Source organism: Rhinolophus sinicus, chromosome 17 (assembly GCF_057876585.1).
Source record: "Rhinolophus sinicus isolate RSI-liver-muscle chromosome 17, RSI-T2T, whole genome shotgun sequence".
Lineage (NCBI taxonomy): Eukaryota > Metazoa > Chordata > Mammalia > Chiroptera > Rhinolophidae > Rhinolophus > Rhinolophus sinicus.
Window position 1 is genome coordinate 55865583 of NC_142517.1, and position 13693 is coordinate 55879275.

Sequence of the window (13693 nt, forward strand, 5' to 3'; positions counted from 1 at the left end):
CTCTCGCTAGATCGTCAAAGCCATCGCAATTTGAGCATCACTGCTCCTATTTCCTACCCAAACTCCAGCTACACTAGGCCACCTGCACCTCCTATTACTGACTCCCATTCTTCGCCAAAGCATTCTTCTCCTTTCCCTGGTGGCTATAGGACAGGATATTTAAGAGACAAGGAAAATTAGCTCAGAGTTCCAAAAGGATACATTTCAGAGACAAAATAAAAATGTTAATAACACTTCCTGGCTCCCCGTTTTAAAAAGCACTAGAATGAATTTAAAATTCCATCAGTCTTTTGCTAAAGTTCAATTAGCAAGCTAACATTTCATAATTTCTAATTTGAAAATACTATTATGTTGATTATAGTTATATAAATTTAGGTTCTATCTCTCCTTCAGTTAATAACTGAGGGCAAGGACTTTGATATGTATACCATTTTATATTCCTCATTTTCCCTACTGGTGTGTAATAGGTTGAAAATGCATATTTTTGCTCAATGACTGGATTGAATAAAAACAATTGCCAAGGTTTTTCTATGATGGGTTTTTCAACACTACTTTTCTACCATTGTGCAGTTTTTACATCCTAAGATGCAAGAAGCTATAAAATTTGTGTTAGTTGTCTTAAATATTCTTCAGGAAATTCTTGGCTAAATTCCTTTAGCCAAGCAGTATCTTTTAGTCATTTTCTTTAAAACAATTATGATACCCATCCATTGTGTGGATTTATCAGTTGCATTCCAAATGTCTTTGGAAAAAGGATAGAATCTTTTGGCAAGTCTCCAAATCACTGTACCACATAGTTTTGAAATCAGTCTTTTTAAAAGCACAGACTTATAGATCATTTCAAATGTTTTTCTGCCTTTGGATCACAGAATACTAATCCACAATCTATGATTAGACTAAGGTTAGTGAATATTTCTGCACATACAACCAACAGTACCAGGAACAGGCAGCTGGCTATTCAATCACCAGAGATGGAAGTCATTGGTGATGGAAGACAGTGTTCCAGAGATAAGGTTCAAATCAGATGATTTTACACAGAGATGATTTTCAAGTCTCTTTTAACCATATTCACATATTAATAAGAAGTCTTGTGCTTGGCCTTTCTTGGAATCCCAAGAAAGAATGGATTCACCTACTAAAGTTTGAAGGTCTTAAGTAGGCTGGAGAGGATTTCAGACGGAAGTACATGTATCATGAACTGTTCAGTTGGCTTCCGGGAACTGAAGATGCTGGCTGCTATAAAAGGGAGATTCTTTCCCTCGTCCCCAGTAAGCCAGATGCCTCCACACGGTGACAGTCTTGGAAAAGCCGTGTTCTTGTCTGTTTATATTTCTGGGATCCTTAGACTATAAAATGCTTGAGGGCAGGGACGGTTTCCTCATTTGTCTTGGTGATTCCAGCACACAGTACAGTGCCTGACACATAGTGGGCGTTTCTGAACCTTTACTGAATAAATGAATGAACACATAAATAAATGGGAAAAAAAAGGAAGGAAAGGAGAAGGGAATAAGAAAGAGAAAGAAAGAAAAACAGAAAGAGAAGAAAAGATCTGACCTGATTATAAGCTCGTCTGACAGGATATAAATGTGAAATAACCACTTAGGGAAAGTCCTGGGTGTCCATCTCAAATCACTGCACACTTCCCACACATACATTTCAAATAAATCAATAATTCTAATGAGTAGAGGGAGAGGGAAGGGGATTGTGGCTGACTGAATACCACCCTTCTCCCCCACAACTATCCCTAGGATAATGAGGAGGCAGTAACTCCAAGCATAGGCTCTAAGGTCACAATGCCTGGGGTTAAGTGTTTTATTCTCTTCGTAGAACTTAAAATTGACAGAAATGTATGTCTCTTACCTATTTTCATGTTTTCCGTCTCCCTACTAAAATGTCAGCTCCATGAGGGCAGAAATTTTACCTGCCTTGTTTACTGCGGTATCCCCAGCACTTAGCAGAGTGTCTGCTCCATACTAGGGGCTAACAAACATTTGTGGAATGAATGAACGGATGGATAAACGAATGAATCCAAATCTCAGCTCCACCACTTTTAAACTGTGTGACCTTGGGCAAATTATTTACCCTCTCTGGGCCTTATAGTCTCCGCCTTATACAGCTGTGGATTAAATGAAATAACATATGTAAGATGATGGCACAGTGCCCAATACATACAAGAACTAAGAAAAAATTAGCTGCTATGCCAAGAGAGAATTTCATTATATTAATGGAATTTCCCCAATGGTATTCCTTTTTTACTCTTGACTGCTTCGTGAGGAGCTAGACCTTGAAGGGGATCATTGCCTCAGGAAGCAGACAAAAAATATAAAAAGGACAGAGAGGTGATAACTGGCTTTTGGGTTTCAAAAGTCATTCATAAATTTAATCATGAATTTTAGACACTACTTGAGAGTCAGAACAAAGCTTTTCCTGTTTACCAAGCCTTTCCGCTACTACTTTTGTAGCTAAATAAAAATCCCTGGGCTGGGAGTTGGAAGAAAATCCAAAGGAAACTTCAATATTGTATGTCTCTGAGAGAAGGGGCCTGCACCAAAGTAGGGTATGGAAACATTCCAGAAGTTTGTGTAAACTGAGTGCCAAATGCACCTGGGTCTGACTCCTTTTCCAGGTAGACAGGCCTGAGACGTTTCCCAAGCCCAGAGTGAAGCGGGGACCCCAGAGAGAAGAGCTGCCCTAGACCAGATCCCCCTTCCAAATGCCCTGCACACTGTCAAGCAGAAGACTAGGATCGGAAGGGCCTGCTAACGGATGCAGATAACTGTCTGATTTATACCAGATACTTCATACTGCACGCTTCCAAGGACGGCAGAAAAAATTTGTTTTATGCCACGATGAAATGAGATATAAAAGTGATTTATAAAATTCAAATTGCTATAGAGATGCTGGGAGTATTTGCTACTTTTCTTCTGACATAAATGAAAACTTCTGTACACGCAAAGGTCGATTTTGCACATGGGGAAAATATACTTAAGTCGCATTTATGGACAAATGCTCTAGGAATATGTTTGCAGTTTCAGGAATCTAACCATAATCTGATTGTTCCATCGGGATCCTTTCCATAAATATGAGTGTGTACATGAGTGGGAGGATCGATGGAGACTGAGTAATAAAGTATTTAGAGCATGGTGGTCCTTAGATCTTTTTGAAGGAGTTAACAAGAAAGAAGTAGATATATTTCTGTTTTATGTTATCTGTCTCTAAAATAGACTTTCTTCTGTACTTAGGTTGCATAGATATTAATGCTGGTGATTACATAGATATTCAGGCCTTATTTTTCTAGAAACAGACCCTATGAAAAGCCATTTACCATTTAAGGTCATTTTAGGTCAATTTTGCACATTTGTTGAAAGACAGCACAGTTTCCCATTTCTACTTCTCTGGAACTCTCTGAGTTTTCCTCAGAATCAAGGTAAGAACGGTGCATCCGAGTCAGTAAACCCAGGGCGTAAACACCACTGGCTGTTCTCCCTGGTCTTCTCGGCCACACTCTGTCACCACTAAGAGACACTGTGCTTTACTGACAGGCTGCTGGGAAATAGGAGATGGTTGCTGCCTTTGACTGAGGAGGGCAATTCTTCTTGGGCTTGAGGTTTGCGCATTGGGTACTATGGTAACACTCTGGATAGGAGATGTGATCAGTATGCAAATCCTCTTCACTATCGTTATAAGGAAGTTAGATTTCAGCACATTAAAAGGGTAGTTGGCAATTATATGGAACATATTTATATTTACTACATTTTCTTGTCTCAGTTTTAAATTAAGCAGACCCATTTTTAACATGAAATCTGCGTGTGTTGAACAATTTAGGAATAGATAATAACTTCCTTTACATTTAGGTGATGTTAAACTCTGTGTGTGTGTGTGTGTGTGTGTGTGTGTGTGTGTGTGTGTGTTTTCCTGTCTTTAGCCATTTGGAAACAAAAAATGCAACAATTTTGTAAGCACAAAAGACAAATAGTTTCTATTTTTGTGTTGCTGTATAGTCTCTTCTTCTCTCATTATGATGTTCCTGCATTTTTTTTGTTGTTCTGTTTTTTGTTTTGGGGGGGGCTTTTTTTTTTTTTCCCTAAAGAGTATTTTGCAAATCGTGCCTTACTAATTACACAAATTCAAGGGCACTTTACAAAGTACAAATGAGAACAAGGACGTTTTAAACCATAACTAGAAAACTGGCTTTCTGCTCAGTGAGATTATCTAGAAATATGATTCTAAAGAACAGAACTGGTATACTGCCTTTCCCAGAAGGTTCAACTCAACCACCTTCTCAATGAAACATGGGGCTCAGATTTCCATCTATTGAGAGCAGAGATGGATAAAATCTCTACGCCCTGCCAATTGTGACAGTTGGTGTTTTTTAGGTTGCATTTTGTTGGACAGGTGTATAAACTCCTCTCATATTTATGAAGACAGTGTGCAGTACAGCATTGTCTCTCCCTACTCGGAACACAAAGCACTCTATTCACCCGGCCCATCAGACAATTAATTAATCACATGTTATATTAGGTTTTTCTTCTAGTTTTGTATTTATTGTGCCTTGATGTTTATATTGGTAAATGTTTCCTATTTGCACATATTGAGTCTCCCTCACCAATGCCTCAATACCTTAGCATAGGCCTGCTATAAAGCAGGTGATTATGCACGTATGTTGATCTGCTTTGCTGACAATTGGCCTAGATGTTGGGAAGGAGAGAAGAAACTCTGTGACAACTGCCTACCTGTGAGCATGCCTTCATTCACCACACAGCTTCCGTCAATCAGGACAGCATCGCAGGGCAATGAAAATTTGCCTGGAAGAACGAGGATATCTCCAGGAACCAAGAGACGGGACTCCAGCTCCTGTAAACCTGTACAACAGCAAAGTTTCCATGTCTAGCTGACCTTTCCCTGTTTTTACTTAAGAATGGAGACTGAAAACTATTAACAACCTGTTGGCAAGAACAACCCTGCGTGCTCATGTGCCCCAGGCCCTTTCCACTCAATCACAAATTCCCAGAAACTGGAATTAGGGTAATGATTCCTGAACCATAGAAAAGGATTAGCTCAGCAATAAGACCCCATCTTGATCCTAGTACATGAGACAGTGCTCTGCCCACAGAGGACACTCACAGGCGCTAGTTAACAGAGGACTGCCCCTTTGCTGCTGCTTTCTCTCCTGGGCTGGGTTCCTGACTCCCTGTCGCACACTCTGTCCTTGGATTGGGATGATCTTTCGTAAACCCTCCAGACACATTCTGCTGCCCTGGGGTGTAGCTCCTCACTCCTCACAGAGAGAGAGCCATGGCCACCTCCCACCCCAGGCTCAGTAAGAGCAAATCCTAAGTGTTCAGCCAGCCATTACAAGCCTCATTCAGGCCTATGATGGCTCTGGATAATTATGTATCTGGATATCAAAATATATGATGAAGAGTCTGTTTGGGATGGTTAGTTAGGGAAATCAAAAAGCCTTCACAAGGCTTACCCAGTAACATTCAAATGAATGAAACATGGAGGGCTGAGGAAATTTAGTGTGACCCAGACATTGAGTAGCAATGGTTTAATCAGCGCTGGGAAGAGGATGAGACATGTGAGGTACCTATGGTGTAAAATTCAACTCGGTGCGTCCTCTCAGGGTCCCGTAGTCGCAGGTCAGCATTTATGTGATCCTGCCTTCTTAAATTTTGCATCTCAGATGCCTTGTTTGCCCCACCTGAGCCCCAGTCCTGGGTTCAACCAGAAAACTTTCTCTCCTTGACTAACAACCAACAACAAGTGAGACCATTCCACCCTGAAACACTGGGATGCTGAAGATGGCGGAACACATACCTGTGCCTCTTACGATGACTGTAACCTGGACCTTGTTGTGATCCTCCACAAGCTTGTGCAGCTTAACCGATTGCTATCAATTGAAAGTCAACGTGTAAATATTAGACAGTTTATAACCCCAACACCCCGTGATCCCAATATGGTAAATGCCGAGTTTGCTGTCACAGCCAAACTGCTTCTGGGCAAAGACTCAAGTTCAACTTTTGATGTCCCTACTTCCCGGCTCAACCCCTACTCCATCAACCCCCTATTTGCAGCAGCAAAGACGCTCATTAGGTTAATTGTATTTCAATCCCAGGAAACGTAATGCACAGCCACTCTTCCCAAGGACTTAAGCACAGAGTCTTTACTTCTAGAGGATGCACAGTTAGATTGGGGAAGAATAAGATGATAAATAGGTCACTCCCCTCTCTGGGCTTCTGTTTCCCTGCCTGGAAAACAACAAAGCTGAATGTGATTTGTAAGTGGTTTTCTATTTTAAGAGCCTGTGAATATTTGGGTTGTGTTTTGATTGTATGTGGAACAGCCATCCCCTCCTGCATGAACTGGAGGATTTTCATATTGGTTATGTCTGCAGTGCGGAATCATGCTGCTCTGTGGGAACCCTGATGCTGCTACTTATGAATTATTTAGCCTGTTTAACTCCCTTTTCCTCGTCTGAAAGTGGAGATAGTAGCCATATCTATTTTAGAGGTTTGTTTTAGTTAATTCTTATCTTTGTTATCCCTTTGGATAGTACTCATTACTATGGTAAGAGCTCAAAGGGTGCTAATGAGTAATAAGAAAGTTATTGTTGGGAAAACAGTTGTCTGAGGACAACAGCTGGAAAGATTTGCTTGAGGAGGAATTCACTGAGATATGACCCTGTGCAAAACAGAAGAAAGGGAAGCAGCCTGGAGAAATGGAGACAGCATCTCCTAGAATCACTCAGGAGATGAAAGGCAAGAGGTGAGAGAGGATGTCTTCCACGCAGTTCCCCACGCTGACTGTAGGGGGCACCATCAGCTGGAGGGAATGGGATGCGGAGGCAGCTGGGCATCCCTGGAAGGCACTGCCCATCTCTGTGTGGATATCGTTACTTAGATACCGCTAAGTAAAAGAGGTCTGAAGGCTGTCAACAATACTTACATAGACTTTATCCTAATGCAAATACAATTTTTCTCTTTTAGATGTTAGAGTAAATTATTTTTATCTGTTCTGTGGATAATTTTTAACATTACAAATGTCACCAGGCTAAGACAAGCATTACATGCAATTATGCAACTTTCCTCTTGAGAGGACGTAATGAATTCTGTGTTAATATTTATATAGAACAATTCATTGTCTACTTCAATTTTTCATGAAAAGCTAAACTTCAATCATTTGGACCAATTGAGTGGAAGAAGTGATATTATTGTTAGGCACATATTCATCGCCCCAACTTGACTTCCTGAGGCTTGCCTGCTGGGACATCCATTTTAATAATGGATACCGATGAGAAAGTCAGCAGTGATTCTGTAGCAAGAACACTGGATTCCATCAGGATTCCTGAGTTGTGGATCAGGCTTACCCACTAACCAGCTAAGTATCTACATATAAGAAATTTCACCTTATGAGGTACTTGTTTTATCTGTAAACAGATGACGTTGAATTGGATCACTTTCAAGTTCCCTTCAAGCTCTAAAATGGCATTTACTGATTTATTTTGTGTATCAGAGAATTATTCAAAACCCCCAAAGCTTCATAGAAGAAATACCCAGGGTATATAAATGACTCAAACTATTATTTGTTCTTTAAACAGTTTAGAACATTAAGCAACTACAATGTGCCAGGCACTTGGAATATACTGCTTGATGTTTTGCTTCTTTTTTTTTAATCCTTAAAGTAATCCTATAATGAAAATTTTATTGTCTCCAATGTACATATAACAAAACAAAAAAAGCAGAGGCTTAAAAATGTTAAAGTAACTTGCTCACAAACATTTACTTACTAAGTATTAAGATCGACAATCAAACCCAGGTTCATCTGACGCTAAAGCCTTTTCTGTTGAAGCATATGTTCTCCTAAAGAGCTTGAAAACAGCTCTTTTCCCTTTAAGAAGACAAACACCCTTCCTTATAAATGTCTTTATTTTCTTGCTTAGCAAACTCTTTTCGTCAATGCCATGGTAACTTCAACCTAACTTAAGAGGATGATAACCAACGTATTTGGAATGGTGAACTATGAGTTAATAATGTTTGACTGTAATTCTCAAAACTCATTATGGCATAAAACTGGATTTGTTTATCAGACTTAGCATTCTGTGTAAACTGCCATGCTTCCCTGCCTTTGCTCAAGCTATTCCCTAGAATGTTCACCACAGTTTTCCACTAACAAACTCTTTCTAATCCTTTACGTAAAGCTCTGTTCAAATGTCACCTCCACTCCACAAGTCCCTCACTTAATTACCAGGAAGAATTAATTGTTCTGTTCTCTGTGTCCCCACCTATATTACTGTACTGATCACTTAATTACCAGGAAGAATTAATTGTTCTGTTCTCTGTGTCCCCACCTATATTACTGTACTGATCACATTCCAGTATAGCTGTCTGTTTTCTTGTCAGGTCTACCCTGTGAGTCAGGTGGTTCAAAGAAGAGACCATGTATTTTCTTCATCTATGTATACCCTGAAGTCTGTCCATAGTAGGCCCTTGGCAAATATTTATTTAATAGAACTGAATTATTCTACTTCTCCCAACAACACTGGAACAGGATAATGTAAGCATCCTTTTTGAGCTAATGTACTCAGAAACTCTACCAACACAGGTTTCTATGACAACCAACCGGCTAGGAGAAAGCAAGTGCTGCGATGCTTGCCATGATTTCGAAGCTCCCTGCCTGATTTTCATTAGGCTCCCTCTGGTTCTCCAGTCCCTGTTCAGTGGGACCAGCGTCAGTTATCTAGACTAATTTGCATAGAGTTATTATTCGGCATCTGTTGCTGTGTGTCCTTGTGTTTCTGTGGCTGGATTTCCTCCAGAGATGAGTAATGAGGGCATTAACTCAGGTGTCTCTTGAGCCCAGTTCAGTCATGAATGAAGCACTAAGGGCCAGACACTCTCAGCGCTATTTCTAGCAGCTGCCCATGGAGCCAGCAATGGAGTATGCAATACAGTTCAATGGAAATGTAGTTGAGTGTCAAGGTTTGCCCTCAAACCTACACCAAACTTGTCAGAAACGGACTGAACAGGGTGTGTCTTGGCTTAGGCAAGGTAACCTCCCTCTGTGCAGCATGATTTAGGGCTACAGTAAGTACAGGAGTATATCTGATTCCACTCCTGTCGACATCTCCCCTCTCACAATTTTCAAAAGCATACATTGATTTAGCATGACTGGGAGATGGCAGTAGATACTCCTTTTATTCCTACCAACACCCTTCTCCAAATCTGCTTTTTTGATATAAAATTATCAAACAATTACTTACTGCCCCAAGGAAGCTCACAGGTCTCTGAGATTTTGCTCAATGGGACAGATAGTGTGTTGGTCTTGACTTGGAGTCAGGAAATCAGGGGCTAAGGTCTATGGCCACTAAGTGAGCATGAGCAAGTCACTTCACCTCCCTGATTCCCCTGTCGCTCCCTGTCAGGTAGTGGGAGGATCTAATAATCGTTTGTGTATCAGTTTACACTTTGCCATGCCCCACACAAGCACATACATTACGGATGTGGGAGCCCATTGCAAAATGTAAAGTACTAAACAGATGTTGGCTGTTGAGGATTTATGATTTAAATTGTAAAGATACAGTGTCAGGAAACTGGCTTATTTCATATAGTGTTACAAGATGCCTTACAGGCTGGGTCAGAAAAGCTTCTATTAGCAAATACTAACTGGTAATGGGATTAGTGTCTTCTTTCTAAAGAAATATTCTGCAACAGTGCCATCACATCTGAAGTTCCCATGTTAGTCACTATTTTGTACAAAGTCATTTAGGAATTCTGTTAAAATGTAGAACCTAAATGTTTAAATTCCATTAAGGATTTTAAAATAAATATTAAGAAAATTACAAATAGAAAAACAGAGAATACCTAATTTTGGAAGAGAAAATATTTATAAGCAAAACAGGAAACCCAGAAAGCACAAAGAAAAGAGAAATATATTTGACTAGACACATTCAAGGTGAAGAAAAAAAAGATAGACTAAAAACAAACTTTCACATATATGATAGATGTAAAGAGGCAGTAAATAGAAAGAAAAAGGCAAATCTTTATCAGACAAAGAAAAATGAATCTCTTTCCACTACTAATCAGGGAAATATAAATTAAAACATTAATGAAACACAATTTTTTAAAAAAATATTAGATTGAAAAAAAATTCAATATCAATATATAACACCAAATGTGGGTGAGGATCTGGGGAAATGAATACTCTAATATGTTGCTGATAGGAGAATAAACTTAATTTTGGGGGAATAATATCACTGTATCTATTAGTACCCAAAAAATATACATTTTTTTTTTTTTACAGAAACTTGGCTTTTGGCTACTTTGCTAAAAAAAAAATTAAAATACTAATATGTGAGGACACACCTATATTGTAGTTATGTTTAATTCAACATATTTGTGGTGGTAAAATTGGAGAGGAACCCATTATTTTCCATAAATAAGATAATGATTAAGTAAATTATGATACGGTACCATGGAATACCACACCTTTATTTTAAACATGATTTAGAATTATTCAATTACTTGGTGGATGGCCATTTTATATATTATAAAATAAAAAACGCAAGTTCCAGATTAATGTTCATAGTAAGATCCTGCTTTAAAAAACAAATTAATAAATACATAAATGAGTCTCCATATGAACTTGTATTTCCATGCATCTTACAGAATAAAAAGAGTGAAAAAATATGATAGATAGATAGATAGATAGATAGATAGATAGATAGATAGATAGATAGATGTATTTGGGATCTTAGTACTTGAATTTTTCCTTTGGTAGTTTCTCCTAAAGCAATAGCTCTTAAACCTTTAGCATACATAACAATCATCTGTTAGAAAATAGTTTAAAAATGCAAGTTCCTGTGATTTTCCTGGATAGTTTGATTTAATAGGTTAGGAGTTCAGGAATATCGAGTAATTCTGTCACTGAAACATGGCCCTCTAGAATACAGAATCAAACCTAATATTTTTCCTGCAAACCTTCCCCTAACTCCCACACAGGAATTTCTAGATTTCTTTTGTTTTTCCTTAAAGAAAGGTATACCTGAGTTCTGAATGTAGAAATGGACATTGTAAAAGAATTTTGAAAGAGAGATTGAAATTTGTCATAAATACAGAGGTGGGAAATGTAGGACAAAGACAGTATTTAAGATGGGAAACTGTGGAAACATTCTAGGGGGCTTAATGGATCAAGTGGTAATATCACATTTACTTGGGATTCATTGATCGTAAGTAAGAGAAACTAGTTAAGCTGGTTTATGCAGTAGATGAGAATTTGTGAGGATGCAGGGATGTCTTATGAACCTAATATGGGAAGTGCAGCCAGGTCTCTCAAGGGCTCCAAACAGGAAAAGGAAACGCCATGAGGCACAGGTTACTTCTCTGTCTCTGCTGGATTGTACATTGCTCATATCTGTGTCTCATATACTTGGTTCATTCTCTTGCTCTCTTTCTCTGCAGAAGTTTTTTCTGCTTGTCCACATACAGGGATGAAGGGTAGCCACCCTTGTCCTAGCTATGCATCATTTCTCAGATCACATTCCAAACAGAGCACGACCAGCAGCTTCAAGCCCTTCTTCTATGATCCCAGGTAAAAAGATATGTTGACATCATTCCTGTTGCTGGATTGGATTCCACTGGAGCAAGTATCATTGGTACCAACTAATTGTGCCAGTGGAGGGAGAGAGCCATATGGAACAAACTAGTTGCAGGCTGCCACAGCTCTGGGTGCTCCCAATTCTCAGAGAAGAAGATTTGGGTGCAGGGGAGGGAGCACTTGCTCCAAAATACGTGCACTTCATTCCATATCTGTCAGAATAGAAGGCTGGACAGAGTAACCCAAGCTCCTGGGTCCAGCCCTGGTGAAGTCCCTCTGTACTTTATGTCCTTGGGTTTCATGAGCTACTGTTGCATATTTATAATAAATGTCCCTTTTGTGATTGCAGTAGTTTAAATTGATTTCTATTATGGGTACAAATCCTGACCGAGTAGTTTTTCTGGATAGTCCGACACCTAATAAAGTCTTACAGGAATTGACTCCAGTCTGGAACACATGCTCCTGGTTTCTAGTGGCCAGGAAGTTTCCTATTATTGTTTTAAAGTTTTCGAGTGCGTTATTTGCATTCCTTACTGGGGGTCCTGGCAAAACTTGATAAACCCCTACAAAGGTGGTACCTAGAGAAACAGAGTTTAGCCTCCACCATTTACAGCTGAGGAAAATGAGCACAGGGAGGAGAAGAGAATCCATAGAGTCACACAATTAATGAGTCAGTGGTCATTAGAAGCCCTGTCCCAGGATGTTCCCGTGCTACCTCCTTGTTCAAGTTATGTACAGGGCTCCTCCCTTCAATCTCTGTGTCCCTTCCATTGTTCCATTGCTTACTTTCCTCATTCCAGAAATAATAATAAAAACAGCAATAGCAATGATAACAAGAACTAACCTTTGGTGAGTGCCCACAATATACAGGGACATCAATACTTCAAAGTCATTGTTTCATTTAATTCTCTCAACTCTAACATCAAACACACACACACACACATACACACACACACACATATCTTATAGCTGAGAGAGTTGATTACTAAGGTGTCAAGTAACAAATAATATCAAGTAACACAAATAAGAGTGGTAAGGAGGGAATTTTCAACTTGACTAGGTAAGATCCCTCTGCCGAAAGTCCTCAGAGTGTTCTGTGTTTTTCCTCAGAACACTGATATGGTTTGTGATGATATATTCAGGTGATGGTGTGTAAATGTCTTCCCAGTGGAATGAAGCACGTGGCAGGGAGAGCTATATTCACTGATGTTTGACTTAAGCCAGAAAGAATATGAGTGGCTTGCAGGTATCAAATTAGTTAATCTATTAAAGCAAAGATTTCTCAAAAACCAGAAACTAGAAATTCGATTTGGGGGCTTCACATTGCATACCTTTATCAAGTGACAAAGGTGAAAGTTTGGGACACTATAATTTCCTACTATGGCTGAGCAGAATGTGTCCGATTTTTTACTGTCCTGGTGTCTATTTTCATGTTTTTGCTCAAATGCCCAGAGTTCACCAGGACAGCCTGACTTGACAGCCAGACAAAAAGGATTTGCCACCATCAAAGGGAGGTGACTGGTCCCTGTTAATATTCTTATGACTTAAATTAGTTCATGAAGGAAAACACTCAGGCACTCACTTTTTTAAAAAGGAAATAAACAACAGAAACAAACAAATAAACGAAACAAAGCCTTTCTACTCCTCACTCAAAGTATCTTCATTCATCTAACCTTTCAATGTTAGATCCTATTTTCTAACTCTTTAAATATATATTGCCTTTCTTTCATTTCTCATCAAACACTTCATAACTCAAATTTATAGGATCTAGCACCAGATATAAAGCCAATATTAGACCTAATGTTTGTTGAGTGGCTGACATAGAGTCAGAATGTCTCTTTCAGTTAGGCTTGTTTAAACACCTCCACGTCTGCCTTACTGACATATACCCAGAGTTTATTGAGAACTAGAATTCATCTCTCCTCTCACATTTATGTTTGACTTCATCCCCAGCTATGGTGCTACTTTGGAAAGGTCATTCTGCTAAAGAAATATTGTACATGAAGTAGAATTTCATTTTATGAGGAGCCAGAATTCCTGACTCTGTCACACACCTACTTTATGATCTGGAACAAGCTCCCTGTATCTTAGTTTCCTC

The 13693-nt window shown here is 39.2% G+C and overlaps 1 protein-coding gene across 2 annotated transcripts in view; it reads right to left on the reverse strand.

The window, feature by feature from the left end:
• The window catches only part of ATP13A5 (ATPase 13A5), a 100492-nt gene that overhangs the window by 58492 nt on the left and 28307 nt on the right, over positions 1-13693 (reverse strand). For both annotated transcript variants that reach the window (XM_019723136.3, XM_088794412.1), the window contains exons 8-9: positions 5821-5893; positions 4734-4862 (exon numbers count right to left, since the gene is read on the reverse strand). In XM_019723136.3, coding sequence (XP_019578695.3) covers positions 4734-4862; positions 5821-5893 — 202 coding nt within the window. The remainder of the gene's footprint in view (positions 1-4733; positions 4863-5820; positions 5894-13693) is intronic.